General features: G+C 29.3%; 15 protein-coding genes across 15 annotated transcripts; 8 read left to right on the forward strand and 7 right to left on the reverse strand.

Annotated features, from left to right (window-relative positions):
• Positions 1-16: 16 nt before the first annotated feature.
• On the forward strand, positions 17-1,585 carry FG379_000026 (uncharacterized protein; the record flags this gene model as incomplete). The annotated part of the gene is made up of 1 exon (XM_067326564.1): positions 17-1,585. The coding sequence occupies one exon, from the start codon at positions 17-19 to the stop codon at positions 1,583-1,585; it is 1,569 nt and encodes a 522-aa protein (XP_067182980.1).
• Positions 1,586-2,087: 502 nt separating this feature from the next.
• Positions 2,088-2,963, reverse strand: FG379_000027 (Pre2p proteasome subunit beta type 5 NTN hydrolase fold; the record flags this gene model as incomplete). The annotated part of the gene is made up of 1 exon (XM_067326565.1): positions 2,088-2,963. One exon carries the CDS (start codon positions 2,961-2,963, stop codon positions 2,088-2,090), a length of 876 nt encoding a protein of 291 aa, XP_067182981.1.
• Positions 2,964-3,930: 967 nt separating this feature from the next.
• FG379_000028 (transcription initiation factor IIA) lies at positions 3,931-4,287 on the forward strand (the record flags this gene model as incomplete). Its single annotated transcript, XM_067326566.1, has 1 exon — positions 3,931-4,287. One exon carries the CDS (start codon positions 3,931-3,933, stop codon positions 4,285-4,287), a length of 357 nt encoding a protein of 118 aa, XP_067182982.1.
• Positions 4,288-4,334: 47 nt separating this feature from the next.
• On the reverse strand, positions 4,335-6,677 carry FG379_000029 (uncharacterized protein; the record flags this gene model as incomplete). The annotated part of the gene is made up of 1 exon (XM_067326567.1): positions 4,335-6,677. One exon carries the CDS (start codon positions 6,675-6,677, stop codon positions 4,335-4,337), a length of 2,343 nt encoding a protein of 780 aa, XP_067182983.1.
• Positions 6,678-7,208: 531 nt separating this feature from the next.
• Positions 7,209-8,450, reverse strand: FG379_000030 (vacuolar -sorting VPS45; the record flags this gene model as incomplete). The annotated part of the gene is made up of 1 exon (XM_067326569.1): positions 7,209-8,450. The coding sequence occupies one exon, from the start codon at positions 8,448-8,450 to the stop codon at positions 7,209-7,211; it is 1,242 nt and encodes a 413-aa protein (XP_067182984.1).
• An 868-nt stretch (positions 8,451-9,318) lies between these two features.
• FG379_000031 (uncharacterized protein) lies at positions 9,319-10,543 on the reverse strand (the record flags this gene model as incomplete). Its single annotated transcript, XM_067326570.1, has 2 exons — positions 9,319-10,396; positions 10,446-10,543. 2 exons carry the CDS (start codon positions 10,541-10,543, stop codon positions 9,319-9,321), a joined length of 1,176 nt encoding a protein of 391 aa, XP_067182985.1.
• Positions 10,544-10,761: 218 nt separating this feature from the next.
• On the forward strand, positions 10,762-11,501 carry FG379_000032 (uncharacterized protein; the record flags this gene model as incomplete). The annotated part of the gene is made up of 2 exons (XM_067326571.1): positions 10,762-11,015; positions 11,135-11,501. The coding sequence occupies 2 exons, from the start codon at positions 10,762-10,764 to the stop codon at positions 11,499-11,501; spliced, it is 621 nt and encodes a 206-aa protein (XP_067182986.1).
• Positions 11,502-12,965: 1,464 nt separating this feature from the next.
• FG379_000033 (uncharacterized protein) lies at positions 12,966-14,258 on the forward strand (the record flags this gene model as incomplete). Its single annotated transcript, XM_067326572.1, has 1 exon — positions 12,966-14,258. The coding sequence occupies one exon, from the start codon at positions 12,966-12,968 to the stop codon at positions 14,256-14,258; it is 1,293 nt and encodes a 430-aa protein (XP_067182987.1).
• A 900-nt stretch (positions 14,259-15,158) lies between these two features.
• On the forward strand, positions 15,159-16,106 carry FG379_000034 (uncharacterized protein; the record flags this gene model as incomplete). Its single annotated transcript, XM_067326573.1, has 1 exon — positions 15,159-16,106. One exon carries the CDS (start codon positions 15,159-15,161, stop codon positions 16,104-16,106), a length of 948 nt encoding a protein of 315 aa, XP_067182988.1.
• Positions 16,107-16,195: 89 nt separating this feature from the next.
• Positions 16,196-18,895, forward strand: FG379_000036 (uncharacterized protein; the record flags this gene model as incomplete). Its single annotated transcript, XM_067326575.1, has 1 exon — positions 16,196-18,895. The coding sequence occupies one exon, from the start codon at positions 16,196-16,198 to the stop codon at positions 18,893-18,895; it is 2,700 nt and encodes an 899-aa protein (XP_067182990.1).
• A 295-nt stretch (positions 18,896-19,190) lies between these two features.
• Positions 19,191-20,015, reverse strand: FG379_000037 (uncharacterized protein; the record flags this gene model as incomplete). Its single annotated transcript, XM_067326576.1, has 1 exon — positions 19,191-20,015. The coding sequence occupies one exon, from the start codon at positions 20,013-20,015 to the stop codon at positions 19,191-19,193; it is 825 nt and encodes a 274-aa protein (XP_067182991.1).
• Positions 20,016-20,776: 761 nt separating this feature from the next.
• On the reverse strand, positions 20,777-21,580 carry FG379_000038 (uncharacterized protein; the record flags this gene model as incomplete). The annotated part of the gene is made up of 1 exon (XM_067326577.1): positions 20,777-21,580. One exon carries the CDS (start codon positions 21,578-21,580, stop codon positions 20,777-20,779), a length of 804 nt encoding a protein of 267 aa, XP_067182992.1.
• Positions 21,581-22,143: 563 nt separating this feature from the next.
• On the forward strand, positions 22,144-22,800 carry FG379_000039 (uncharacterized protein; the record flags this gene model as incomplete). The annotated part of the gene is made up of 1 exon (XM_067326578.1): positions 22,144-22,800. One exon carries the CDS (start codon positions 22,144-22,146, stop codon positions 22,798-22,800), a length of 657 nt encoding a protein of 218 aa, XP_067182993.1.
• Positions 22,801-23,830: 1,030 nt separating this feature from the next.
• FG379_000040 (putative EF hand) lies at positions 23,831-24,379 on the forward strand (the record flags this gene model as incomplete). Its single annotated transcript, XM_067326580.1, has 1 exon — positions 23,831-24,379. One exon carries the CDS (start codon positions 23,831-23,833, stop codon positions 24,377-24,379), a length of 549 nt encoding a protein of 182 aa, XP_067182994.1.
• Positions 24,380-24,769: 390 nt separating this feature from the next.
• On the reverse strand, positions 24,770-26,386 carry FG379_000041 (uncharacterized protein; the record flags this gene model as incomplete). The annotated part of the gene is made up of 1 exon (XM_067326581.1): positions 24,770-26,386. The coding sequence occupies one exon, from the start codon at positions 26,384-26,386 to the stop codon at positions 24,770-24,772; it is 1,617 nt and encodes a 538-aa protein (XP_067182995.1).
• Positions 26,387-26,442: the final 56 nt, after the last annotated feature.

The following is a 26,442-nucleotide window of genomic DNA, read 5'->3' on the forward strand; positions in this document are numbered from 1 at the left end:
ATCTTAAGAAATAAAAATGGCGATAATAGACTTGGCGAGTTTATGTTCGCCAATTCACAATTTTAAAAGAGGTTTTATGTTTAGTTATGGTGAAGATCCAAAGCAAAACAAAAATAATATTGTAAATAACAATAGCGTTGACTATAATAATACATTGCACACTAATATAAATACAAGTGGTAATACAAATGCGCAATATGTAGTTAAAAACATAGAATCATTGTCCTATAATAATGGTATAATTAATAACTCAAAACCCCTTGTTGTGTTTGATAGTAGCAGCAAAGACGGAGGTGCTGAATTGACGAGCCTTAATAAAAAATTGTTAATAAACAACAACGGAGTTAACTTAGGATTTGGAGAGTTGAATTACACAAAAGGATTCGGTACAATAACTGGATCTGCATGTGGAGTAGGAAACGGAATAGGAGGCTACAAATTAGGAGTTGAGGATAACAATATAAATGACAATAGTCTCGTAATTGAAACTAACTTGAATGAATTCGGGAGCATAAAAACAAATATAGATGTTGGTTATTTGAATTTGGGAATCTATGGTAGCAAGTTGGGTTGTTTGACTGGATTTGATCAAGGTTATGTTAATTTGAGTAACTATGACAATAAATATCAGATTGAATCATACGGTGAATCAATTCATCTAAATAAAGAGCCAGATCCAAAGGAAGAATATGCATATAACAATACTATTAAGAAGCAGAATAGTAATTTAACACAAATCATGAAAAATTATAGTTATTTTTATGAAAATCCTATATTTAATATAACCAATGGTTTAGGTAACAATACTGTGATAATATTTGATTTGGATGATACGTTAATACCTACAGATTGGATAAGAGATACATATTCAAGAATAAGACAAAATTCATCATTGAATTACTTATTTACAAATTCAAGTAATAATGTTTATCAATACATAAGAATGCAAGTAGATCAACATGTGAATCATCAGTTAATTCCGAATATAATTAAGATGTTAACAATATCAAAAAAACAATTTTTGGACGTTGCAATAGTAACTAATGCAAGATCTACAGGTTGGCTTAAGGTTGTAGAGGCAATGTTTCCCGAATTAATTGCTACTCTTAATGAGTTAAGCGTGCCTATAATAAGGACCAGTCCTCAAGGAACAGAGCCTGAAATAGAAGATGGTGAAAAGTACTTCAATTATTGGATGATGGCAAAAAAAAATGAATTTGAAAAGATAATAGATAAATGGTCATCTGCTAATGGCAAAAATAATAATTACATTAGCCATAATTTATCAAATATAGATTTAATTAGCGTGGGGGATAATGATTTTGAGGAATGTGCTGCCGTGCACTTGGCAGCCATAGACAGAAAAGTAGGATTTTCTAAAATAATAAGATGCACTCCTGGACTATCCCCGAAAATGTTCTTAAATCAATTACAAACTATTTCAAATGTGATTGAGATTGAGAAAAAGAGAAATTCACCTCATTCATGGATAAACTATACAAATACTGTTTCCGCCAGGATAATTGAGAATGGTCAATTTTTGTCCGGACAGGGATCATATGGAGATTCCACAGAAGACGAGTAATTTGTTTATATTTAAATGAACATTACCTTTTACTTTATACCTTACTCATTTTTAATGCATAACTATTGTTATAATTAAATGCTAGTACAAGGAATAATTTTAATGTTAAAGACTATCATGTTCACAAGTGTTGATACTAAAAATCTATGTTAATTAGATAAGTCAGATATATAGAAATAGTAAAGAGGAATAATAGTTGTAATAAATAGTACAATTAAGATTTACTTTTATACCATTTCTGTTTTTTTATTATTACTTTTAACCATCTAGAAAAGCATAGATGGTGCTAGTCCGAATTTATTATTCAATTTCAAAATAACAATTTATCCCTAAGTTCGTGTATCTGTGTTCACATGGCAGAACACAGAGAATAATTTTATAATTATATCCAATTAGTAGAAGAACTTTACTTTCAACAAACTTTTGTATAAAGAATAAATTTTCACTTAAATGTGTGGAGGTGAAATATAAAAGGTGTTTAAATAGTGTTTCTCTTGTTTAGTTAAAGTTTAAATGGATCTTTTCCCTCATTTTCAAAGTAAGAATAATGCAATTCAGAGACATCACTTCCTTCAACATGTTTAGTTATTCCTGCTGAAGTAATTTGGTAAACTCTAACCACTCCACCTGACCCACCATCTCTGTTAGTAGCTACTACAATTGCTCTCTTTCCAAGTTCAATTGCTTCCTCATCAGTTAGATCATATTTATAACCAGTGTCTAGAACACCATAAGCATAGAGAGATCCAGATCCTATTGAAAATTTGCAGTCTTTTACTCTTGATCCGTCATTATCTACATAATATAGATGAGGGCCATCATGGTCATATCCAGCTATCATCACCCCTGCCGATAAACCATAGGCTCTGTAATGAAAGAATATATTAGTTAACATTTTGGAGGCTCCAGCAACACTTATTCTTTGATTATTTCTCAACTCGTAAAGACGACAAAGTTTTGACAAAAATCTTTCCCAATATGAACAGTCAGCAGCTCCACCTGCCATAGTACCCAGGAGAAAGTCATTTATTTTTATTATCTTTTTAACCTCTTGAGAGGCGATGTAACTTCCTTGTGTAGCTCTACTATCAACTGCTAAGATAACTCCACCCTGATAAATAAATCCAAGCGTCGTTGTGCCTTTATTCATCTTTTTCTTTAATTCACCTTTATTATAGTCTCTCACAAAGTTGCAGGGGTCACCTATGCAAGCATGGTCAAATACATCTCGGTAAACTTTTTCTAAAAGTTCATTTTCATCCTTCTCCTCTCCAAATCTGAACAAATTCGACTTACTTCTCAACTTTTTATCGAACACATTTTTACCATAAAAAGATACATCCTCCAAACTACCATCCAAAAAACTAAACATAGACATATTGTATAAAGATATGCTAAATGTAGATAATATACCTCAATAGATATTTATTTTTGCTTTATGCACTTTGATAGAGAACGAGAAAAACTGAAAATATGAATAAATGATACATTCACTCTTCGATCCAAAAACAACTCCTCACTGTTGTTTAACTGATAGCTAATGTGGCAATAGTTTCCAAATAGCAACGTGTAAAATCAAGCCTGCTTGTCACAATCGAAAAAAACTTATTTAATTTACACTAAAGTCCTTATTCGCTTTAAATTTGTTATAAAACAAAAGCAAAAAGTAACAATTATCTCCTGATTAGCGTTGCTTATTGTAAATAACTTTACACCCCTCAAAAAACCCGCTTATACATTTGGCGGTAACTTATTTAATTATTTGTAGCGAAAGCTTGTATAGAAAAAGTGAGGAGGAAGGGAGGTATACTAATCGGAGTAAGGTATATGTATATACAGACAAGTGAAATATTGGTACAAAGCAAAGAAATAAAGAGAGAATGCTGGTATTCTGAAGAATAGTTGGATAAATTATGGACAAAAGGGTGTGAGAATAAGTAAGGTACGATAAAGTATTATGCAAGTAGTACACATAAACATATATATCCATGTATATTGCAATAAAACGGTTGAAAAATTAAAAGAGAGAATTAGTCTTTGCATTAATTGAGATTTTGAGTATAAGTGAGTGCTTTCAACCACTTTTATTATTGTTCATTAACATTTTTGACAGTTTTAGTTATTCGATTGGTTTTAGATTTTTTTCTTTATTTGCGAGTAATATTACAAAAAAAACATTTCAATTTATATGAATTGATAACTGATGAAGAGTATGAATATTAAGCAATAGGATCGAAATAAAATGGGATGTACAAAATTCTTATTACATTGGATAAGTTATTACTGACTGTATAGATATAGCCGAAAAAGGACTAGTTCAACTGTAGAAATATAAAATATAGAAGATGAACACAGAAAAAGACTTTCCTGAATGGTTAGAATTAAATATTGGGAAAAGCTTTGTGATACTATTGAATGAGCTTGTGAATAATAGTTTAATATCGCCAAGTACAAGTCTGAAAATGATTGATAACTATAAGGAATCATGTTCATATATACTTAGAAAATATGTAAAATCAGGAAGAAAACTAAAATGCGAGGGAGTAATTAACAATTATAACTGTATTGATGGAAGTTGGAATATAATAATTAAAGATGTTACTGTATTTGGCAAAACATTGGGAAGAGTTAGAAGTAAATATGCAAGAATATCAGGTAAAGAACTTTCTAAATGTAAACAACGTCATAATTTACGCATATGAGTATATTTAAATTAGGAGTGTTAAAATAATAATTAAATAAAATAGCATCATTTAATACTCGTAGTAATTAGCGTTTCTCCAAGCAATTCAAATGCTTTTTCAATTAATTTATCATCATTTAAACTAGATGACTTGTATAGTGAGTCAATGAAATTTTCGTTACCATTTAATTTTGTTCTAATATGATCAGATATTTCATCGATTAAATATTTGTTTCCTATCTTAACTGAAGATATAAAAACATAAATTACATTTTTTAGGTCGTATAGCGAAAATAATTTATAATTTTGATAATAATTTATGCATTTTTCATATTCTTTCAATTTAAAGCTAATTTCATGAGCCATTTTTACTGAGTGCGTGATTATTTTTAATTCATTTTTGTCTTCGAATTCACTTAAACTAGGAGTAATATTTTCAATATTATCATTTTTCACCTCTAAATCTCTCATAGTGTACTCTTGGCAAGATACTTGTTCGTAATTGTGTATATTATTGGCTGTTTCCTTATTTTCGTAGTCTTGTTTTCTACTGTTTATTTTGTTATTTAAATTTAGCTTTTTTACACTAGCAGTCCTCTTATTGTAATTTTCACACCAATTAATTCTTGAATATTGAGGCAACAGTTTTAATATATAAAACAATTTATCCAAGTATTCAAGTGAAATTATACTCCAACTCTTCATGTACTTGTAGTCAATATAACTGTTCATTTTTAGTGCCATATAGTAATAGTAATAAAAATACTTTTCTGCTTTTCCTAAACAAAAAGGAGTGAATTTCTCGTTTACATTCCTATCCTTAACTTTAAAATTTAATTTAAGTGAAAATGAATCATTTACATTCGATTCCTCTGATTCGATTTTTCTAATTCCATCAAAATAATCTAACAAGAGTTTCAAGTCCCAATACGCCTCCTCGCATTCATGTTTTTTGTTATATAATAACTGTTTTGTTTTTGAGACAATTTCACTTTTACCATCTAAATCTAGAGAGCTTAAACACTCATTATCTGGAGGAAAAAAGAATATAAGCGGATATGGAACATTAAGTGTATATTTACCACCTAAATAGCAGTGTGGTAGGGAACTTTCGAGCCAGAGAGGAGTGGTGTAATGACCTGGAGATATTCTCAAATTAATGGGTTTTAAATTATATGAATTATTATTTATCCCTCTAATTGGAATATCAATATCATATTCTATTGAACTTGAATTACTTATTAATTTAAATTCGCTCACTTCAATATTTAATTTAGAATCATAACCTAAATCAATTCCTGATATCCTCTTCGGTATTGAATTGCAATCCTTTTGAACACCATTATTAAAAAAATCATCTTCTTTATCATAAGATGACAGTATTAACACATTATCATTATTATTTAAATTCTTATGCAATTCATTATTTATTTCATTCTTGAATGGATACTTAAATTGTATTCTTCTCTCCCAATAATAACCATGTAAATGAAAGACTATATATTTATATAGTTCACTGTTTATTTTGTTTATTGAATAGTCACAATTTTTACAATTGTTATTTACTTTAATTCTAACTTGAGATATTTCGCCAACTTTCATTGACAACATTAATTCTATGAAATCTTGTTGTGATATTAAATTCATTATTGAGCTCATACACTCATTTAATTCTCTATTTTCTTTCATTTTTTTCAGATTCACCTTCATTCTTCTCAAATTCTTAGTTTCTATTTCATTCAAATTCATTTGAATGTACATATCAATATTTGTTGAAATTGATATTTCAACCATGTCATTTCTAGATGGTGATTTTAATCGAACGCCTTCTTTTAATATTTTTTTCTTAATCCTATCATTTATTGACTCAATATAACAAAAATCTACCAATTTAACGTAATATGTACTAAAATCTTTTATATTATTTCTAAGTAAATTAACAAGTTTTCTTGACCTCGCATATTTATTTTTATAGCTTTCGGATGGTATCATATTTTTTTCATTGCCAGTTTCTTCTATTCTTCTCTGATGTGAAAATATTGAATCTTTTTTAATCAAAACTTTTGATACCTCACCTTTTAACATCTGTCTAAGTGCTAACTCTAAACCCCATGGTATGAAATTATCACATACTAGTCCATTATTATCCATAATAGTATCACCCAGTATAGTCGTTACTCTTTTATATGAATTTTCCACTTCACTTCCACTACCGTTTTCCTCGACGCAGTAATAATCAAATACAATTTCGTCTCCAATACCTGGTTTATTATATCCATCACCACATTTTATTATTTCTTTCAATACTCCCTTCGTTGAAACTATCAATACATCTCCTATTGAATCCGTTGGAAATTCATCTCCTGAATTAATTGCCGTAAAATCACTTTTCTCTGAATCAGATACCATCCTATAATAATTAAATAAACACAGGTATATTGAAAACTATATTTATATTTAATAAATTCACTTTGTTTATACAGCTTATCAACATTAATGATTCATCGTATCAACTAATACTCCTATCTCTTATTAAAAATTTTGAGTATTTAATAAAACATCAACAAGTCAAATAAAAATTCAATGGTGAAATAAATTTACTAATTAATATTGGTATTTTCGTTTGATGTTAATATTTGGCAGTACGTAACTTTTCTTCTAGAAAGGGAATTTTTGGAAAATAATGATAAACTATCAAATCACTTTTAATAAAGTTTCTATTTATTCTAGTGTTGTTACCTTTTTTCCAAAGTTATATCTACCTTTTAATTTCAAAATTTTATCATTTATTTATTTGCTATACCGGCATACGAGACAATTAAATTTTAAAAAAAATACCGGAATATATTAAGGCAAAAATACATGCAAAGTAAATGTGTACAGTTCATGAAAGAAAGACTTTTAGACATATGAATTAAATACAAATTACGATAAATTAAGTTAAGAATTAGTCAGCAAATCTATATCATCTATAAAAGACTTGGAGTTTATTATATCGGTCCCACCCAAAATTATATCTACATCATATAAATTTTTAATTTCATTCGCATCACGAACTTCCTCATAAGTAACTCCGCCTACTATAAACACCATAACTTTTTGTGGTTTCTTTGTGGTATTAGAATCATCAGTAGATGGAAACCTACTGTATTTAAGTTTACCTTTAACTAAGTTTTCAAGTAAGCTATACATTAATGTTTTATGTTGAATGTATATATTTTCATTAACAGTACCACCTGCAGTTTTTCTAATAGTGTTTTTTGCTATATTAAATAAACTCTTACTTTGAAATAAATCAATGGACCTGAAGTCTTTGCCAGCTATTTCTAAAAGTTTATCTATATATTTCGAATTATTTCCCAAATTGTACTTGAAATTATTTATCTGCATTTCATTCTCCTGATATTTTAGTGAATAAATAAGAGCTAGTCTTATTTTATCAAATGTGTCTATTTTAGGGTCATCCAATATACTACCCACTTCTTTTGAATGTTCTATAATATTATCATTTACAAATATATCTTGTTCAAGAGCTGATATTCTCATTAATTCTCTATTCTGAACTATTTCAGACAACTTATGCATTATATTTACATGTTTACAGACAATGCCTGATTCTTTCTTAAATTCTGGGTATGTATCAATAAATCTGTTTATGTCATCTATACTATTTAAATTTTTACAATAGTTATTATTTAATTCCTGTTGATTTACCATATCCCTAATAAAAAAACCTATATCGCCAAAATTATCATATTTGTGTTCATCATAAAAGTTATCATATTCCTCGGATAACGTATACTCTTCACTACCTATCGTTATTTTGTTCTGTTTTATTGTAATTAATTCATGTATCATTGATTGATATGTCCACTGTGTAAGTAACGGCGTTATTGGGTCCTCTCTCCTATCTAATATTACTATTACAGTATTGCCATTATGTTCTATATTTGAATTTATATCGCTGTTATTGTTATTACCATACATTAGTAATTCCACTGGATTTGAATCCATTAATCTTCTTTCTAGAGCAAATGCAATATTTCTACAAAGTGGAGAATTATTCAGATATCTTATTTCTGGGATTTCACCCAATAAAACGGATGCTGAGTATACACCATCAAGTATTCTTTTAAATAAAGTCTCCTCAAATGTTGTCCATTTCGATGGCAAATTATACATTTGACCTATTACACAGTAAATAATTAACTATTTTTATTTATAATGTTTGACTTACCAAAATTATTTATATTCAAAGAATACAAACAGCTATTTGTTATGTTTACATCAATTCTCACTTCTCTAACTCTTTTGATAACTTCATATTCATCACTCACTGCTAATCTTTGAAGTATTTGCGGTGAAACATTAGTTGTAAAATAAATATAGTAATCCTTATACAGTGGATTTTTTAACTCGTTACACAAAATAGAAATATTTTCTCGTGTTGGTCTAATGAAAAAAATACCAGAAAAGTACGGAAGTTTTTCTCTTACGCTTGCATTATCTATTAACTCTGTTAAAAATACTTCTTTCTCCAGCAACTCTGTTTGAGTATATATCAATGATATTATTTCCAGTGTTGCTTTATCCAATAATAATATCTGTTTCATAAAATAAATTAATATTAATCAGGTCATCTTGAATACAATAAATAAACCTACCTTTATTCCTGATATTCTACTAAACAAAGAAACTACCAACTCATGAGATATCCTTAGCAAATTTACCATACTCTTAGTTACTCAATAACTTATAAAAAAACATAACTTGATGGTTTCATTAATGTTATTTTATTTAATATAGTATACTCCAATCTTAATATTGTAAATTAAGTCATTTATATCGAAATCTTAGGTGTTATTTTTGCATTACTTTATTTCTAAATATACATATAGTAACCAACACGAGAGCGCAATTATGTGGGGTTAGGCGGTATTAACTTTGTGCCTAGGTAACCTATTATGAGTATTTGCATGAACGAAAAATTGGGACATAAATTTTGTGATTTTGCGTAATACTTTATATTACTATGTCAATCCTTGTTATTTTACCTGTTATTTCTCGCTAGTATCCTTTCTCTTATAAAATCATAGAGTTCCTTGTTGTTATTTATTCTTTCTTTGTGAATAGAATTAGGTTTGTCCGCTTGAATACATGTCTTGCAAAACTTTTCCCAGCAAGCTTTAATAAATATTTTAAGGAAAAAATTCAATAAGAATGTGGGTGGGTCAATAAATAAATCAATTTTCCACATAAATAATATGTGAGTTGAATTATCATCTACTGGACTTACAAAACCTCCACCAGATATATTAGCCCTGTTCGAGTACCCCATTGAATATGGTATGTCAGTTTTTAACCTTGGATGATATCCATGATTCTCTATTGAAGATGCGTGTATAAATATACGATTGTTTGCAGTTATTTCATCACTAACCCATATTTCTAAAATAATTTCTCTATTTGAAAATGGCCACGGAATATCTATGTAAATAGCTGTTACAATATGTAAGCGATCTTTATGCATTATTTCTTTGATAGAATTTAGTCCAAATTTTACAGGAAATGAAAAATATGGAATCCATTCTTTGTATAGATCTCTTTCATAAAAAACTGAGAGAACATTGAATATATTTGTGTTAATATTACCTTGAAAGCATATTTCAACTATTGTCGAGTCCTCGTAGCCTCTATACCACAAATCAAATAATTCTTTTCTTGTCACACAAATCCAATCTTTTGGTTTTGTATTTGTAATCAAACTTTTACAGTCCTCAAGTTGGAAATCACCCAATAAATTGCCATTAACATCAAAATATTTGTCAACAATAGGACTTTCCAAATCATTATCATAATCGCTTTCATTATTTATTGACTTAAAAGAGTTGCTATTCTCACTAGCACTATCTGAATAAAAATCATTATTGTCGAAATTAATATCCTTTTCATATTTTGATTCTAATTCACTAGCAAAGCAATTATCATTTGCGTAAAAATCGATCGATACATCTATTTCCTCTATATTCAAGCTATTTATTTCATTGACAAATTGTTTAATTATTGCAGCTCTTCTTTGTATTTCCATGCAAATTGGGTTTATTTTATACATTTTCTCGAAACCATATCTAAAAATAAATTAGTGAAAGTGAAACTTATTGAAACAAATTAACTTACTCTTTTATTAGCTTCTGTAATAAAATATGAGATTCCCAGAGTTTCTCATCCTTGTATAAACTGATAGAAAAATTCAACTCTTCAATAAAATCGTGCATTTTTTGATGTGAGATTGCGTGCACTTTTGCTTATTAACATATATAGTACGAAGTAAATCTCATTTTATTTGGTAATTATTAATGATTGATGAACTTTAGTATTTATTTATTTAATGAATTAATGGTATTACTACCGCCAAGTAAATAATTTAACATATATAGTACCCTTTTGCCTAAAATTTTAACAAATAATAATAGTTGATGATTTTATTAAAATAATGAATAATTCAATACATAATAATCCTTCAGTTGATTTGCTCAATGAAATCAAAATTGCCGGAAATTACCAGCTAACCACATATAATGAGAATAAGTTTAATGAAATTTCAAAGATAAATTATAATCATATCGAAAATTTACATTATTTAAAACCATTTATTAGCAATGAATCAAATGAATCGCAATATGATGTTGCAGCGTTAGTACATCTACTTAGTCTCCAGAGAAATAAAATGCGAGTTCTAGCTTTTTTGTAAGTTTCATATTTATTTTACCCACACACCATTTTTTTCAATAATTTTTATTAAATAACAATAATTCAATTGCTGTTCACTACAGAAAAAAAAGATGTGATCAATTAAAAACTTATAGATGGAATCACGGAAAATTTTTGTCTTCAATGGTGAAATCAAGAATGTCAGATAGCGAAAAAGATTTTTTCGATAACTATTGCCAACTCATTGAAGAATATAATAGAGATATCGTTAAAAAATTAAATGTACCTGATTTAGACATTTGTAATCAATCGATCAATAATATCATCAGTGAAAATATAACCCTCTGCCAAATTCAACATTCTAAAGTAATACCGAAAAATTTTATTTCTTACAATAATGGCAAATTAGAGATTAAGAATAAAAATATATTCTACAATTCCGGATCATTTTCGTTTTTTGATAATGATGAGATTCTATCCTTATCAAAAGATTCAACAATCATATCCATACGAAACAAGTGATTATAATTTTTGACATATATATTTTAAGTGTACTATTCTCACACATGTTTATTCAATAACTAGCTTTATAAATTTTTGCTTCATTTTAATTTATATTTTATATCTAATTTTATTATTTTCAATCTATTATTGCCTTTTGCTTGCTTGCATGCAAATATGCATGTAATTATGTGGACACACTAAATATTGGCATTAATGAATAGCTACAGGAAAAGAAAAGATGTGAACATTTATGTAGTAAATGATTTATTCACAATTAAAAATAAGTGTATATGTTGGTTTGTTTCAGTAGGTGTTACGCTGATTTTAATGAGATAAAACAAGATGAAATTTATTTCTTAGGTTAATAGATGAATGTTAGAATAAACTATCAAAAAATGAGAAAATTGACTAACACTTTTACAATTTGTTGTTTGTAAAACTGTATATAACAAACTAATTGCTCGCTAAATGCCTTGTAGTCCGTCAAATAAATTTAAAGAAAAGAAACAAAGGCGAAAAATTTGAAACAATTCGATAGATTGAATCTTTTGAGGGATCAATGTTGTATTTAAAACAAAAAATTATTAAAAAAACAAATATTGTTTAAATTTAATAATAAATAAATATTTTTTAAGAAATTTTGTCATTAAGTATTAGTAGCATGTATACCACTTATTCTATTTTAAACGTCATATTGTAATTATCATTAGACGTGACGGCGAGGGGAGTGAACAAGTTAATATTAAGTGGGAAAGGAATGAAATAAAAAGAACAGAATCATAAGAAAAAAGAAACAAGATCACATATATAAATTTACTAATAAAATAAAAGCTTAAAGAAGGAGTTCTTTGTGTGGAATTTGATTACCCTTTTAAAATTTAGGTTTTTTTCCTCTACAGAACAAATTCAAATAAAAGTGAAAAACAGCTTAAGAAAGATCTAATTTGACTTTTCACAACTATCATATATTAAGTTCAAATGCTACATTAACTTTTGTAAATATTGGTAAAATATACTAGTTTTCACTTCTTTTACCACTTACTTAAATAGCTTTATATAATATTAATATGAAAAGAAGTGTCTAGATTTATTGGTATTTAAATTGTGAAAATTCGAGTATATCAATTCATTTGAAAAGTATAGAGATAATAAAGAAATTGATCAGGTTTTACTGCATATTTTAGTGTGAAACATACTAAAAAACACAACATTAAAATTACATAAATGTTTGCAGACCAATAGTCATTCAAACAACAGCAACATCAATTGTAACAAAATATCAATCTTTATGAATAGATCTACTTGTCAAATTAATTACAATAGATAATATCAGAATAAAAAGTAAGTTATTTAGCTTATATGGTTATTTGATCACTAAAAATAATCAATAATAGACATTAATATTGAATTTAATTATACCAATACTTATTTTTTAATTACTACATTACAAAAATACTGGAATAGGTCATCCAAGAATTGTTTATGGGTGGGTGTTCCTCTAAAGAATTAATTAGTAGGAATAAGTTTGTTTTATCACTTGAAAACAAACACTCTGTAGAGAATTCTTATAAGCTAATGCCAATAAACCTCGATAATTATGGAAATGTGAGTATGGAAGGAAACAGAGCATATTTAAACCCAATAGGAGGTAATTATGATAGAAGAAGACTTTCTGTAAGCCAGAGTGACCCGGTAATTAACGATAGTGCTAATTCTGAAACTCCAAGAGGAAGAACACTATTTAAGACATATAAAGAGCAGTCCTCGAATGAAAAAAGTAAAAATTTGTTAGGAACTGATCAATTAGAATTAGGTAATTCAAGAAGAAGACTTTCAGTAGCAGGAGTACTTTCTCAAAGAACACAAGAAACCTTTGAATCAAAAGTTGAAGAAATAAGTGGTGATGATTTTGGAAGTGATGAATTACAAAGAGGAATAGGATATGTTTGTAGAAAAGGACTTAAACCAGAAAGTCCAAATCAGGACGATTTTTTTATATTAAAAACGGAAAATTGGGGTTTATATGGAGTTTTCGATGGTCATGGTCCATTTGGTCATGATGTAAGTAATTTTATTCAAAAAGATATGCCTTCTTTGATATTAAAAGACAAACAATGGAGAACACATCCACAAGAAGTTCTTCATTATGCGTTTATTAAGGCTAATCAAAGGTTACAGGAACATGTATTAGAAACTAATCAATTTGATTGTAGTTTATCAGGAACAACAGCCACTGTTATATTACACTTACCTCGTGAGAATCGTATTGTGACAGCTCATGTTGGTGATTCCAGATCGGTACTAGCAAGATGGTCAAGGTCTGGAAGAGTCTTAGAAGCTGTTGATTTAACAAATGATCACAAACCTAATTCAGAATCAGAAAAGCGCAGAATTATTGCGGCAGGTGGTCAGGTTAAAAGAATAGAAGGTGATATCCCTTATCGTGTCTTTATTAAGGGAAAGATGTATCCTGGATTAGCAATGAGCAGAGCAATCGGTGATACTCTTGGTTACCAAGCAGGAATAATACCTGAGCCCGATATAAATACATTTCAAATACAACCAGAGAAGGATTCCTTTATTTTAATATGTTCAGATGGTGTTTGGGAATTTATTTCTTCCCAAGAAGCAGTCGATATAGTTGCAGAGGGAGGTTCTTCCGGTGCTCAAATGTCTGCAGAAAAACTTGCTAGAGAAGCTTGGAGAAGATGGATACAAGAAGAAGGTAACGTAGTAGATGACATTACTGTTCAAGTAATTTATTTACAATCTTAATGAGAAGGAAAAACAAAAATAGGGAAGAAAGATACGGATATCAAGCGAGGGGTGTAAAATAGGTGAAACATATGATTTAACATTGAGTTTTCCATACTATTATTTTTATTCCTAATATTAGGTGTGTAGATTTGTGTTTAATTTTTTTTTTTTGTCTCGGTACTTTCTCTTTGCATTTCAACTATAATATTAGATTTTATGATTATTTCACTTTCCTTTTTTGCTGTTACATGGTTAAATACATAAATTACCAGTAGGAATATTGACAATTTATATATTATTGTTAGTAATTAACAAAATAAGTCTTTTCGTTACCACATAGGGGTATTGTAATTTTCACTTATGCAAAAGCGGTAAACTTGCTCAACAAAAATGCATGTAAGAGTTAAAATGGCTTCGAGTAATAAAAAGAGGGAAAAAGATAAATTACATATAAAAAATATGAAGATAAAATGAGTATAAGAGCAATCTAATGTAAATATCAATGTGAAACATTGTGGTAATGACGTTATATTAGTAAATAATAAAACATATATTAATATTTAGAAATAATAAGATTGTATTTTTAAACATTTGAATTCATCCATATGTATATCTATTCACGTTTATTACTATAAATAGGTATAGTGAGAGAGTAATGTATAAAGCAGGATAAACAAAAAGGAATAAGGCGTTTAATAATTATAAATTTCTATACAATAGATATCGGATAATAATAAAATATATAACCGTGAAATAAAGTTATATAGGTATATTAAGGGTGATCATTTATCCTTTTTTTTGTTTAAAAAGTGAATGTCTAGTGGAAACAACTAAGATTTATTCTGCTGAAGGGATCTATTCACCAATTTTACAATATATAATTTTAAATATAGCATAAACAATACAGTATATTTGAAAATGGCATGGTTAAATAGGTTAAACAAAAGTATAATGATATTAAGAAAGGATTTTATTGTGGTCTGCCTGTTTATTTTGAGCATAATACTAGACTCAAAGTTTGCAATATGTGAGAAAATGTCATCTAGGTATACAGGCTGGGTTAGTGAGGGAGTTTTTACTTCAGTAGATAATAATACAGCATTGAGTGAGTGTAGAATGTCGATACCAACAGGAATAAACCCTGAAGACGTTATAAAAGTTTCATACAGTTGTAAGAGTGGGGATTACATATCATATTTCGGGGCAAATAATGATATAATAGACCATGGGTCTATTGTACATATGGATGAAATACAAACACTAAGAATAGGTTGCTCTGACGGTTCTTCATTCATATCATTTGGAGGATCTAAGATAAATCACTACAATAACACAAGCACTGGATTTCCAATAATAGTTACAACCTTAAGTGCAGGTTTTACAAATAGTGGGCCAGGAAGAATACCCTCATTTGTGTTTATGGAGGGTTCGTTTTTACAATTAAGCACTTTTTCTATTAAAAGAAGGGTGCATAATATAGAGCCAACTAATATTAGAAGGTGGACAGGCGAAAGTTTTAAAGGAGGATGTTTCGCGTTGCTTCCAATTTCTCAGCCAGGTAATACAATATATGCAATAGTAGGAATGGGTTTTGTTGGAGTAGGTGTTATTCCTTCAAGTTTAAATTATTTGAAAAAGGGAATCCAAATTAAAAATATGATTTACAAAGTTGGTTCTTTACTTTCTGAATGTCAAACTCTTAAAGGGCCTGGACTTGACCACAAAAACAATAGTACAACTTATTATTCAGTAATGTGCCCAAACGGCCACTTTAACAAGTATAGAACATATAAAAAGTATTCATTTGGTACAACAACCTTGGCTTCAATAGAGGTAAGTTATCGGTACTTCGCGTTTTACTCTTAATTAGCTGTTTAAACAATTGTATAAACTTTAATTTTTAGATCGAGTGTAAAGACTACGGATTAAAGGTTGAGAATTCAATACACAATTCGATGATTAGGCTGGGAGAACACAAGTCAGGTCCCTGGATAACTCATGAGAGAGTTGGAAACTTAACTTCAGTTTATGTAGCCTATTTTAATTCAACAAGTAAAGAAAATTGCAAAGGGTCAAGTACTTGTAATCCAATAGCACTTAGATACTATGATAATAATGGGAAGGAATTTTCAACATTTTTGAATACCGAATTGAGTGTGCAAAGATCATTAAAAAGAAAAGTAGCAATTAGAGAAAGATTATGGGTTGGAAAGGATCCTTCAGTTATATGTGCAGGAGTAGACAAAAATGGACACATTACAGGCATAGGTTTCGGATACAAAGAAATGATAGAACCAATTCCATTACTGATAGACGCAGTTAAAATGGTGAAACCAGATATCATATCATATCCTCTTTCACTCCATAGGAATCAAACAATCAATACAGCGATTTCTTACAACCCTGATGAAATGCAGGTATCTTTTCTTTCAAGCAAAATAACTGGATGCAATAATTCATATTCACCAAATAAAAACAGTTCAAGCAAAAGCACAGTGCAAGTTCACGCACAATGTAAATATGATTCTAACGGTACACCACAATACATTGGAAAAATTATTCTATTTTTGGATAATGCAACAAATGAATTAACAAGAATAGGTGGAATATGTACAAATGGAAACAAACATTCTCATAATCCTCACTTAGGATCGGCAACATCATCAAATTCAATATCAGGTACTGATTCTAGTGTCGAATTAGATTCGAGGACCCTTAAAAGCGAAGATGATTCAAAGATTATTTCAATGTTCGATAAAGATAAGTGGCCAGTTAATAAGTGGGCTCCATCTCCTCTGAGAGTTCAACACTCATCCCTGTATAAAAATAAAGAATATGAGAGTAGCGAGGTATTTCAAAATAGTATTGATCTTTCCTTTGCCTTTGGCCAGTCTATATCTCCGTCAATAAGTGTTGTTTCATCTGAATCTGGACCTTTTAACTCAATTTATTTGGGATATAATTCAGAGAGTTTAAACCCAATAATGCTTACAACAAGGCTTAATCAACTTGATTCGTCAAAAAGGACGCTGCTAATGCAATATTCGAGTTTTCTTGCTCCAAGCACAATAACTTACTGGGAAACACCAACTGTAGATGATCAGGTTACATATACAGACTCAATATGTGTTGAACTAGAACAGAAAAATGGCAATATTGTTGGAATAGGATTTGAGGGTTCAATGTCTTCTGTACCTTATGATAGTTTAGATGATAGTGTGAAAGTAGTGAAAGCAGTTGTTGACAATAACGGGAAGAAAAGTTTAGAGGTTGAAAATATGGAGGTTGTGTCAGAAGATGCCACTCATATCAAAAATAGTGGCAATATCACCGAAAAGAGAGATGTTGGTAGCAACGTGGGGAGCAAAATGTTGGTTGAAAACAGAATAAATAAAGAAAGATGCCCTAAATTGGCAATTAATAAGGCATTGATAGAGCATTTAGAAGAAATGAATAAATCGAGAGATATGAGTACACTAAATAATGATACTAAGAACAGTGAAGATAACGATTCCGAAGTTGGGGTACCATTTACAATAACCTGCCCAGAATGTACAGAAATAGAATTTATAAAGGCTCATTATATAATAGATGGGCCTATAATAGGTCTTGAATGGAAGTGTACTGGACTAAACAAGGTGGATACCCTGTTTTTAGGGGGAAGATCACCCTCTCAAGTAACTACACAAATATTCAATAAAGTTCAACCAAAGATGATCGAGGTTGCTTTTTTTGAGAGCTCACATAGTGAAAATAACAGGGGTAAGAGCAAACACAGTCCAACAAAAGGGATGCCTGGACCAGGACTTCTTTCTATAGATGGATATATAGGTTCAGGAAAAATCCAACAACTGCTATACTATAGAATGAAAGACACTAATTTTGGTCCAACCGTTACCTGGGAAAGCAATGAAAAGCTCAGAGTTGAAAAGCATGTGCTAAGAACAGTTTGTGGAATACTTTCTACTTCTCAAGCTATTCTCGGTCTTGGATTTGGGTTTGAATATCTCCCTTTAGAATGTTCATCCAAAGAGATTAAACCAAATTTCATTCCCGTCGATAATCAACATTCAAATAGGCCAACAGTAGTAATAAATGGAGCAAGAATTTCTCAAAGAGTAGATATGTTACATCCTAACTGCAGTCCTATCCAGGGAGGATCAGCTAAAACTAGATTGAGTAACTGGGTGATTTCATTTTCGTGCCTAAATGATGAAATGAACGAAGAGGTACCTTTTTCTGGAATATCTGCTTTAAGGTCAGTATTTAAGAATATGAATGGTACGATTAAGGTATTGACTTTATTTTGCCCAGACCAAAAAACATCAGTTTCTGTTGGGGAAAATGATTCTGATGCTTCACAGTTAACCTCTCAGTATTTAGATATTTCTAAGCCTGGTTACTCACTTTCAATTGATTTCTCACCACTTATTGTAGTTCCAACACAGATAAAAATGAATCCTCCATACTCTTCTCCTTCAACTGCATATACAACAATTGCTTCTGTATCAGGATTTAATCAAATATCTACAAGCAGTGATTCCATTTATGGTGTTTGTTTTGAACTAACCAGTGATGGAAAAATAGCAGGTATTGCATTCGCGAATAAACCTTCTCCACATAATCCTTCAAGAAAGAAGAGCAAGAAACTTTAGTACCTGAATATGAATGTGAATGGTAATCTTCTTGTCCCTTTATTTTGTTAAAAAAAGGAGAAATAAGCTGAAAAATAGTCTATTCATAGTACAAATAGTAAATTCATATAATACACAAGCTGATAAAAAAAAAGCTAAAATAGAAAAAAAAGTGTCTAATTGTTTCCTTTTTATCTTTTAATTATAGATTTTGTGTTCGATAACTTTGTTTTTAATAAAAGAAATAAGAATTACATAAAAGTAGAATGCCGAGAAAAAAAAAGAAATGACATATAAACTTTAAAAATCCTACTAATTACCAATGATCATACTCTGTTCTGTCCTTTAATATTTGTGCTTCATACCTAGAATGAGCAATTAGAAATAATATACATGGAATTATATACGTACTTTGTATTCCGGCCAAAATAAGATAATGGATTGGAAGATCGAATATTCTTGAAGGATCCCCCTTATTGAGAATGAAACTACAGTAAAGCAAATTAATTGGAACTGACGAAAAAAGAAGCAAAACTGAGTGAAATACCATATTACCCATGGGTATCAGCCTCCAAATTAATGACTTCCTCATTTTTCTAAAAAGATACTTTGCAAGCATCAAAGGTGATTCAAAAAAACATACCAAAGAGGAGGTTACAAATGGCATTGTAACTAAACGATAATCATCACTGTGAAATAAATAGTACCATGAAAATATTGACAGAACGTACGATATAACTACTGAAAGAAATGCAGACCATGGAAATAACAAACTTGAAAATTTCACTTTTGGAAACGCATATTCTCCTCCTATTTGATTACTTGTATATACAGGAGCATACAAATTGTGAGAACCTGTATAATTGTAAAAATTATTTGTTCCCAATAGACTTGCTTCTTCTCCTTTTTTCGTTATTTTTGAATATTTGGCCACTGAATGCTGTGTATGACCTGTTGCTGTGTCGTGGTATATAATAGCCAATTCTCCACCATTATTCGGTGCCAAACCATCCTCCAAATGTTCCTTTGAAGGAATATTCTTATCCATATCACTTACTTTTCTTCCAACAATACCTACTCTTTCTGAAACCATATCCCTTTCCAACTTTCTTCCTCTTCCTACAGCCTTGTCTGAATCCATTTTTTCTCAAAAATAGGTAATAACTATGATTATTTTTTCCGAGTAAACTTCAATCTTTTCTTTGCAATACTATATTTTGTTTAAATGACCTTTTCTACCTCCTACTGAAACTTAACATAAACTTCATCTGTTAATAAAGGCCAAATAAGAAACCCCTCCAGAAAATAAAGTATCAGATTATGATAGACTATACAAATATTTTGTTAAAGCTCAAATTAATATGTATCAATATATATACACACTATTTTTACTTTTTTCCATAGATGTAAAAAGAAATAAATAAAGTAGCCTAAATGTGCTCAATTTCGGAAAGCTAACACTCCTTTCACCTCTTATATTGTTAACTCGCCTTTTGTATATTCCTATTCTTTTAATAATCTATTTAATGATTAGATCTTTAAATATTTAATTTAACTTACCTCCAACAGTTGTGGCGCCGTTTTGACTATTGACATGCATGTATATTTCAAGTGGAGACGAGAATAAAGTTAAATGAATGATGATTAATATCTTATTTAGAAGATATTTATTTAAAGACTAAAACAAGTTAATTGAATGATGTTTTTACTTTAGTTTCCACGAAAGAAATAAAGAATTGTCGAATGTATAATTCTACTATATTCGAGTATATATATACATACAATTATTTTGAAGAGTAATTTGAGCAACAAGAATTGAGATATGGAAATAAAAATAAATCATATAACTTGACTATTAAAAATAGTTAATACTCAGTATAAGTTATTGATTATAGTTAAATGTTATTTATTTCCTTTTTTGTATTTTTTGAAGAAAACAAGGCCACCACCAGAAAGTATAAGTACAACTAAAATAAATAATCCAATAATAACAAAAGGGTTATTTAAAATAGATGTTTGAGTAGGAACTGGGCTAAAATTGTTTTCATCATCAACAACAACAAGCTTCGGAGGGGTTGTTTTACCTTTTTTGTCACTATCAGGGTCATCGATTGTAACAGGACCCTTTTTACCAACCTTTAATTTTTCGGATTCACTTATTGTCTGGCCCTGTGATTGAGAAGACTGTTCTCTTTCTTTATTTTCAATTATTTCGTCAACAGAGTCCTTTTTTTTTAATTTAATTTGATCAGAACTTCCTCTTGAAAGTGCTCCATCACTCAATGTAGCCATTACATTTGTCGATAAAAAATCAGCGTTAGGCGTTAAGCCCTTAAGTCTGTCTTCTACATAGTTAGTAGCAGCTTCTGAATTGTTACTTTTTTTTATTTTCCTATTTTCTAACTGATCTAGTTCAGCAGCTAATACATTTGGAGCTGGAAATAAACCTACAGGAATTCTTTCCGTATTTACTGCATCTTTTTTTGTAGTATCAATTCCAAAGAGTAATCTTCCTGCTGCGTTCCCTACTCTTTTTAAAAAACCCTTCTCCTTATATCTTAACCTAACAAACGATGAATTTAAAATATGTGTTTTGCTAATGTAAACTATTTGCTTTTCATTCGATCTAATTGAATTATAATTGATTCTCGATACTATACTAAATAATGATATAAATACAAGGCACACTTTAATTACACTTTTCATTCGTATTAAATACATGTGTACTCAAAACAGCAACAGCCATGACCATAAATATTCAATATTTGTTACAGCAGGTTGTCATTAGTACCATTTACTCTCATTGATTTTTTTTTCAAAATAGCTTATCAACCTTCACCCTAAACTAATATTTACTTTAAAATCCAATTTACTTTATTATTTCATACACGAAGAAGAACTACTGCATCCAACAGTAATTACATAGTAGTTCTAATAGTAAAATTTATACGTTATTGAGTACTATTGTTTATTCTATTTGTTTAATCTTTTTCTAGAAGTGTGAGGCTTGTTTGTATTGCTATGCACCAAAATGTCAAAATTATTAAAATAATGGCGCCTACTCAAAATTAATTTAAGTATATTAAAATGTTGATTGAAATTCAAGAGGAAAGTTTTAAGTATACAATTAAAATAAATAAAAAAAAGAGAAAAAAACAAATATTTTAATTATTATTTATTGAGCTTATTTACACCTTTTTTTACGAGTCTGGATAGGTAACAATAATAATAATAAGGAACATGATAGGTTTTATTGTTTTTAATAAATAATGTATATAATAATTGTCTACTTATTTCTTTTCGAATTTTTATTTTCAAAGATAGGTAACAGAATAGTTAGCTTGGTAAAAATAGATCATTTACTGAGAAAAGTCAGTGGTAAAAAGAATGTTTGTCAAAACAGTACTAATATGGAAATCATGAGATTAGAAAAAGAAGTGTGGGAATTAAATAAACCTTCAACGTTTACCGAGTATGTAAAGAAGAACAGACAGCTAAGTAAACTTAAGAAAAAGCTGCAAGAACAAGATGATGAAGATAAAAATAATTCAAAAAGTCATGCAAATATTATAGGTAAAATAACAGATGTATCATTGCATTTTTTTAACCTTATACATATTTTAGTAAATTCAGTAAAACTCATACCTATTCATATTAAGCAAATATTATTCTTCATTGTCTTGACTATATTCATTGATGAGTCAAAATATTCGGTTTATGTTGACCCGAGACTATATTCTCCTTTTTGTCAGGGTTGTCCAGGAAGATTTAAAACACTATTTCTAAATAAAGTTATGAGCTACGGAATTGCTCTTACTATTTATGACTTTGGAAAATATCTGATTAAATTAACATATTTAAATATAAAATTAAATATCGAAAATAACTATACCAGTGGTGACATAAATAACAACAAAAATAAATGAAAGCAATAATTGTATGTTTAAACTCGTTGTTCATTACTGTATTATTTAATATTAATCACGTATAAATGTATATTTACTACTCATATTGCTTTAAATACACATGTAAAATTCTCGTTATTTTAAGAGATGCCGCTTAGTCACCCAAATACCTTTACAACACACTAAAGTTGGAAACAGTTTAAAATTTGAGGAATCAGATAATAAGACAATTACGGTAATGAAAATTATTTATATTCGATCTTCTGGAGAGATAGCGACTGTTATTTCAATAATGACTCACTCTAATTTTGACATTGGTATTTAATTATTGCCCGACGATAACAGTAATTCCGTTATTATTTTATTTTCGTTCACGTACAATAAACTTTCTATTGTTTAAAGGTACACTTTTCGATATAGTATTAGCTAGAACGTTAGTAATAATTCATATTAACTTGTTATTCTCATTCGATTCTTTCACTGTGATAGTCTAGGCAAACTAGGAAAATACGTTTCCTTCAAAAAAATGTAACATTACTAATGCAACACGGTATTAGATACATAAAGTAGCGTTTATCATAATCTAACAAAACATTCTAATTTAAACTGAAAATATAATACTGCAATACAGAAGGTTATAAGATATTTAAATGCTAAGTATTTTCACCATAAAATTGAATCGAATAATATATATATACAAATAATCAAATAAATCAATATGAAGTATTGTGATAAACCGTCCACAAGATACAAGATGAAACGGTGCCTGTTTACAATATTAATGCTAAATTTTTTTTCCATTCAAATAATATTTAGATGAAAAATCACACAGTAGTAGACATATGCGTTATGGAATAGTGAGGCGCTGAATATAACTAATCGCGTGCATGAGAAAAAAAGTGATAATAAAACTCTGGAAGTTGATGTATATAAATAATTGAATTTTGGTAAAGTAACAGAAAAAGAGAGTGTGTTGTGAAGAGATAAAAAGAAGAGGTTTTATTAAGTTTTCTGAGTAAATTAGGTCAAATCTAGAAATTGAAATGTAATAATGAACCAGTCAACTCAGAATTCATCTGCAAATTTAAGAAATGAAGGTCAAACAGTATCTTTTGGTCAAAGAAAGGTTTGGGATAATGATAGAGATCTTCCTGATGTAATAAAACTTCTGGATAGGGAGTATAAAGAGGTTATCCCATTCTCTGATTTAGAATCGAGAATGCTTGAGTGGAATTTTATATCAAAAGAACACATAATTGAGGCGTGTGATGCACTTAAATCTTTATGTGACTCCGAGGGCAATATTAACTTACACATGTTGCTGGATCAGCTTACTGGATTCCCAGAGGCATCTGAAAAGGACGATATGGATGCAAATATCGACACTTTGGAAGCTTACAAAACTTTTGATCAGCATAATAAGGGTTGTATTGATCTTGAAAGCCTTAAAAAAATTTGTGACGAAATAGGTGAGGAACTCGATGATGATACGCTTATTGGAATGCTCAATCTCGCAACAAAAGACGTTTTTAGGAAGAAGCAAAATGTTATAAGTAGAGATGACTTTTTCTCTTTAGTGAAAAGCAAAGTGTTAAACTAAATTTTAGTTGTTATTGGATATCAGAGACTATGAAAAAGACAAAAATAAAGTGATACAATATGAAATAAGGATAGACAGAAAAATGTGATTATTTGTGAAACATGTCTATTTTATTCTAGTTATGAATTATGAAAACTTTATTCACTATATTGTAATCACATAATAGTAAAATGTTGATTTCGATATCAAAAAATCAATAGCAATATAGATTGAGCTTTTCTTAAAAAAGTTTTCAAGGTATTTATAAATTTTGCTAATGATTACTTTTAATACTATTGATTTATCCTCGTTTCAACTCTTAATTTCTCTTCTCCTAATCCATATTAGTCTTGTTAAAACTATATTTTTGTGTTATTTTACTAAACAGTTATTTCAAGGCGATAATAGTAACTATCTTATTTTTCTTGGTTTTTCAAGAGGTATTAATTGTATATTTGTGTAATTTGGACCCCAATTGTAACTCATTGGAACTGGATGATACTTGGGGCCTATTCTAAAGCATGGTGGATTTAACCACTTCGAAAATTTGGGTTTTGGTAAATTCATACATCCAGTATCCATCAAATATTGGAGTGCAATATGTTCTCTTAAAGCCACTCTGTGACAAGCTAATTCCATAGCTTTTCTACGATCATTCTCAACTTCCCACGGAGCAGGGGTTCCTGTAAAATCTGGAAGTATTCCAGAAGGAACTAATTCAGTTGCATTTGTTGGTTCGTTTGAAAACCATTCAATATTATCATTTGTATTGTTTAAATAATCAATTAGTGGTTGTCTAGACGTATCATCTTGTACAAATAAAATATCAGACAAATTGCCACTTCCATACACAATTTTAACTTGAATGTTGTTTATTTTATATTGATTATCTACATTATTTAACTTCTCTATATTGTTATTCTCCAATAAGAGTGAGTTAGAGTTCAATATATGAGATAATTCAATATCTATGGGGTCCGTATACAATCCAACATAAATCAAAGAATTGGTACGATTTAAATTCATATTTTTGAAATTAGGTGATGATATATCATTTAATGAGCTACTTTTGAGCAAGCTGCTATCACTTATTATACCACTCATAGTTTTCTTCAAACTTACTAATATTCTAGGACCATTTATATCCTCGGCAAGAGAATTTCCATTCAATACTTTTAAACGGAAAACAGCCTCAGGAAGTATATCGCTATAATCATTTGAATACTTGTTTTTCGCAGAGCTTAAAGAAAGCCAGAATTTATATTCATTTCCGCTTTCATGTATTGCAGATAAAGGTATTTCAATAATCAAATCATCTCTCTTTCCATTATTATTAAATGTAGTTAACTTTACTTCTACTATCTGTTTCTCACTTCTAATTGGAATGTAAACGTTCTCTACCCTAAATCCTGGACCTTTTAACTTAAAATCACCGCATATTATACTTGTTTCAATTATTTTGTCAATATTTTTTGAACAAAGAATAGATAATGAAATATGTGAACGTGTTGCATACATTTTTGTATGCGTTGACAAATCTGGAACATCTGAATGGGGAAGTTGAATTGATGTGTCATTTAGAATACTTCTGTTTAATGTATAATTATCTGAGTTATTCACATTAATATATGATAAATCATGTAAACTTGATGATTTTGATGATAATGCGCTTAGATAATCGCTCATGTTAATTAAAGACGGTATTCTTGTTGTATTTGTAGTTGATGTGTCATTTGAATTGAAGTCAAGCCCAAATAATCCGTTTCTTCCAACATTGTATTGTTTCCCATCGGTAAATGTAATTTCTGTTAAAAGATCAGATTTATCTATATCAGTTGCAGTACATGCTGAGTGTATTCCCTCATAAAGGCCAACTAATAGATTGATTCCCTGATTAATTGAATCCCAAAACTTTTGTTGCGACAAATTATTACTATTTTCCCTTTCTTTAGAATATAACACAAGATCCTTTGAATCACTTTCACGATTTAAAGAGTCGACCCCCTTATCCTCCGTACTCAATCCCATTTTGCTTCTCCCTCCCTATAAGAAGAAAAAAACCAAAATTGTTCAGAGATTGTACT

This window comes from Cryptosporidium bovis (genome assembly GCF_009768925.1).
Source record: "Cryptosporidium bovis isolate 45015 chromosome Unknown contig_1, whole genome shotgun sequence".
Taxonomy (NCBI): domain Eukaryota; phylum Apicomplexa; class Conoidasida; order Eucoccidiorida; family Cryptosporidiidae; genus Cryptosporidium; species Cryptosporidium bovis.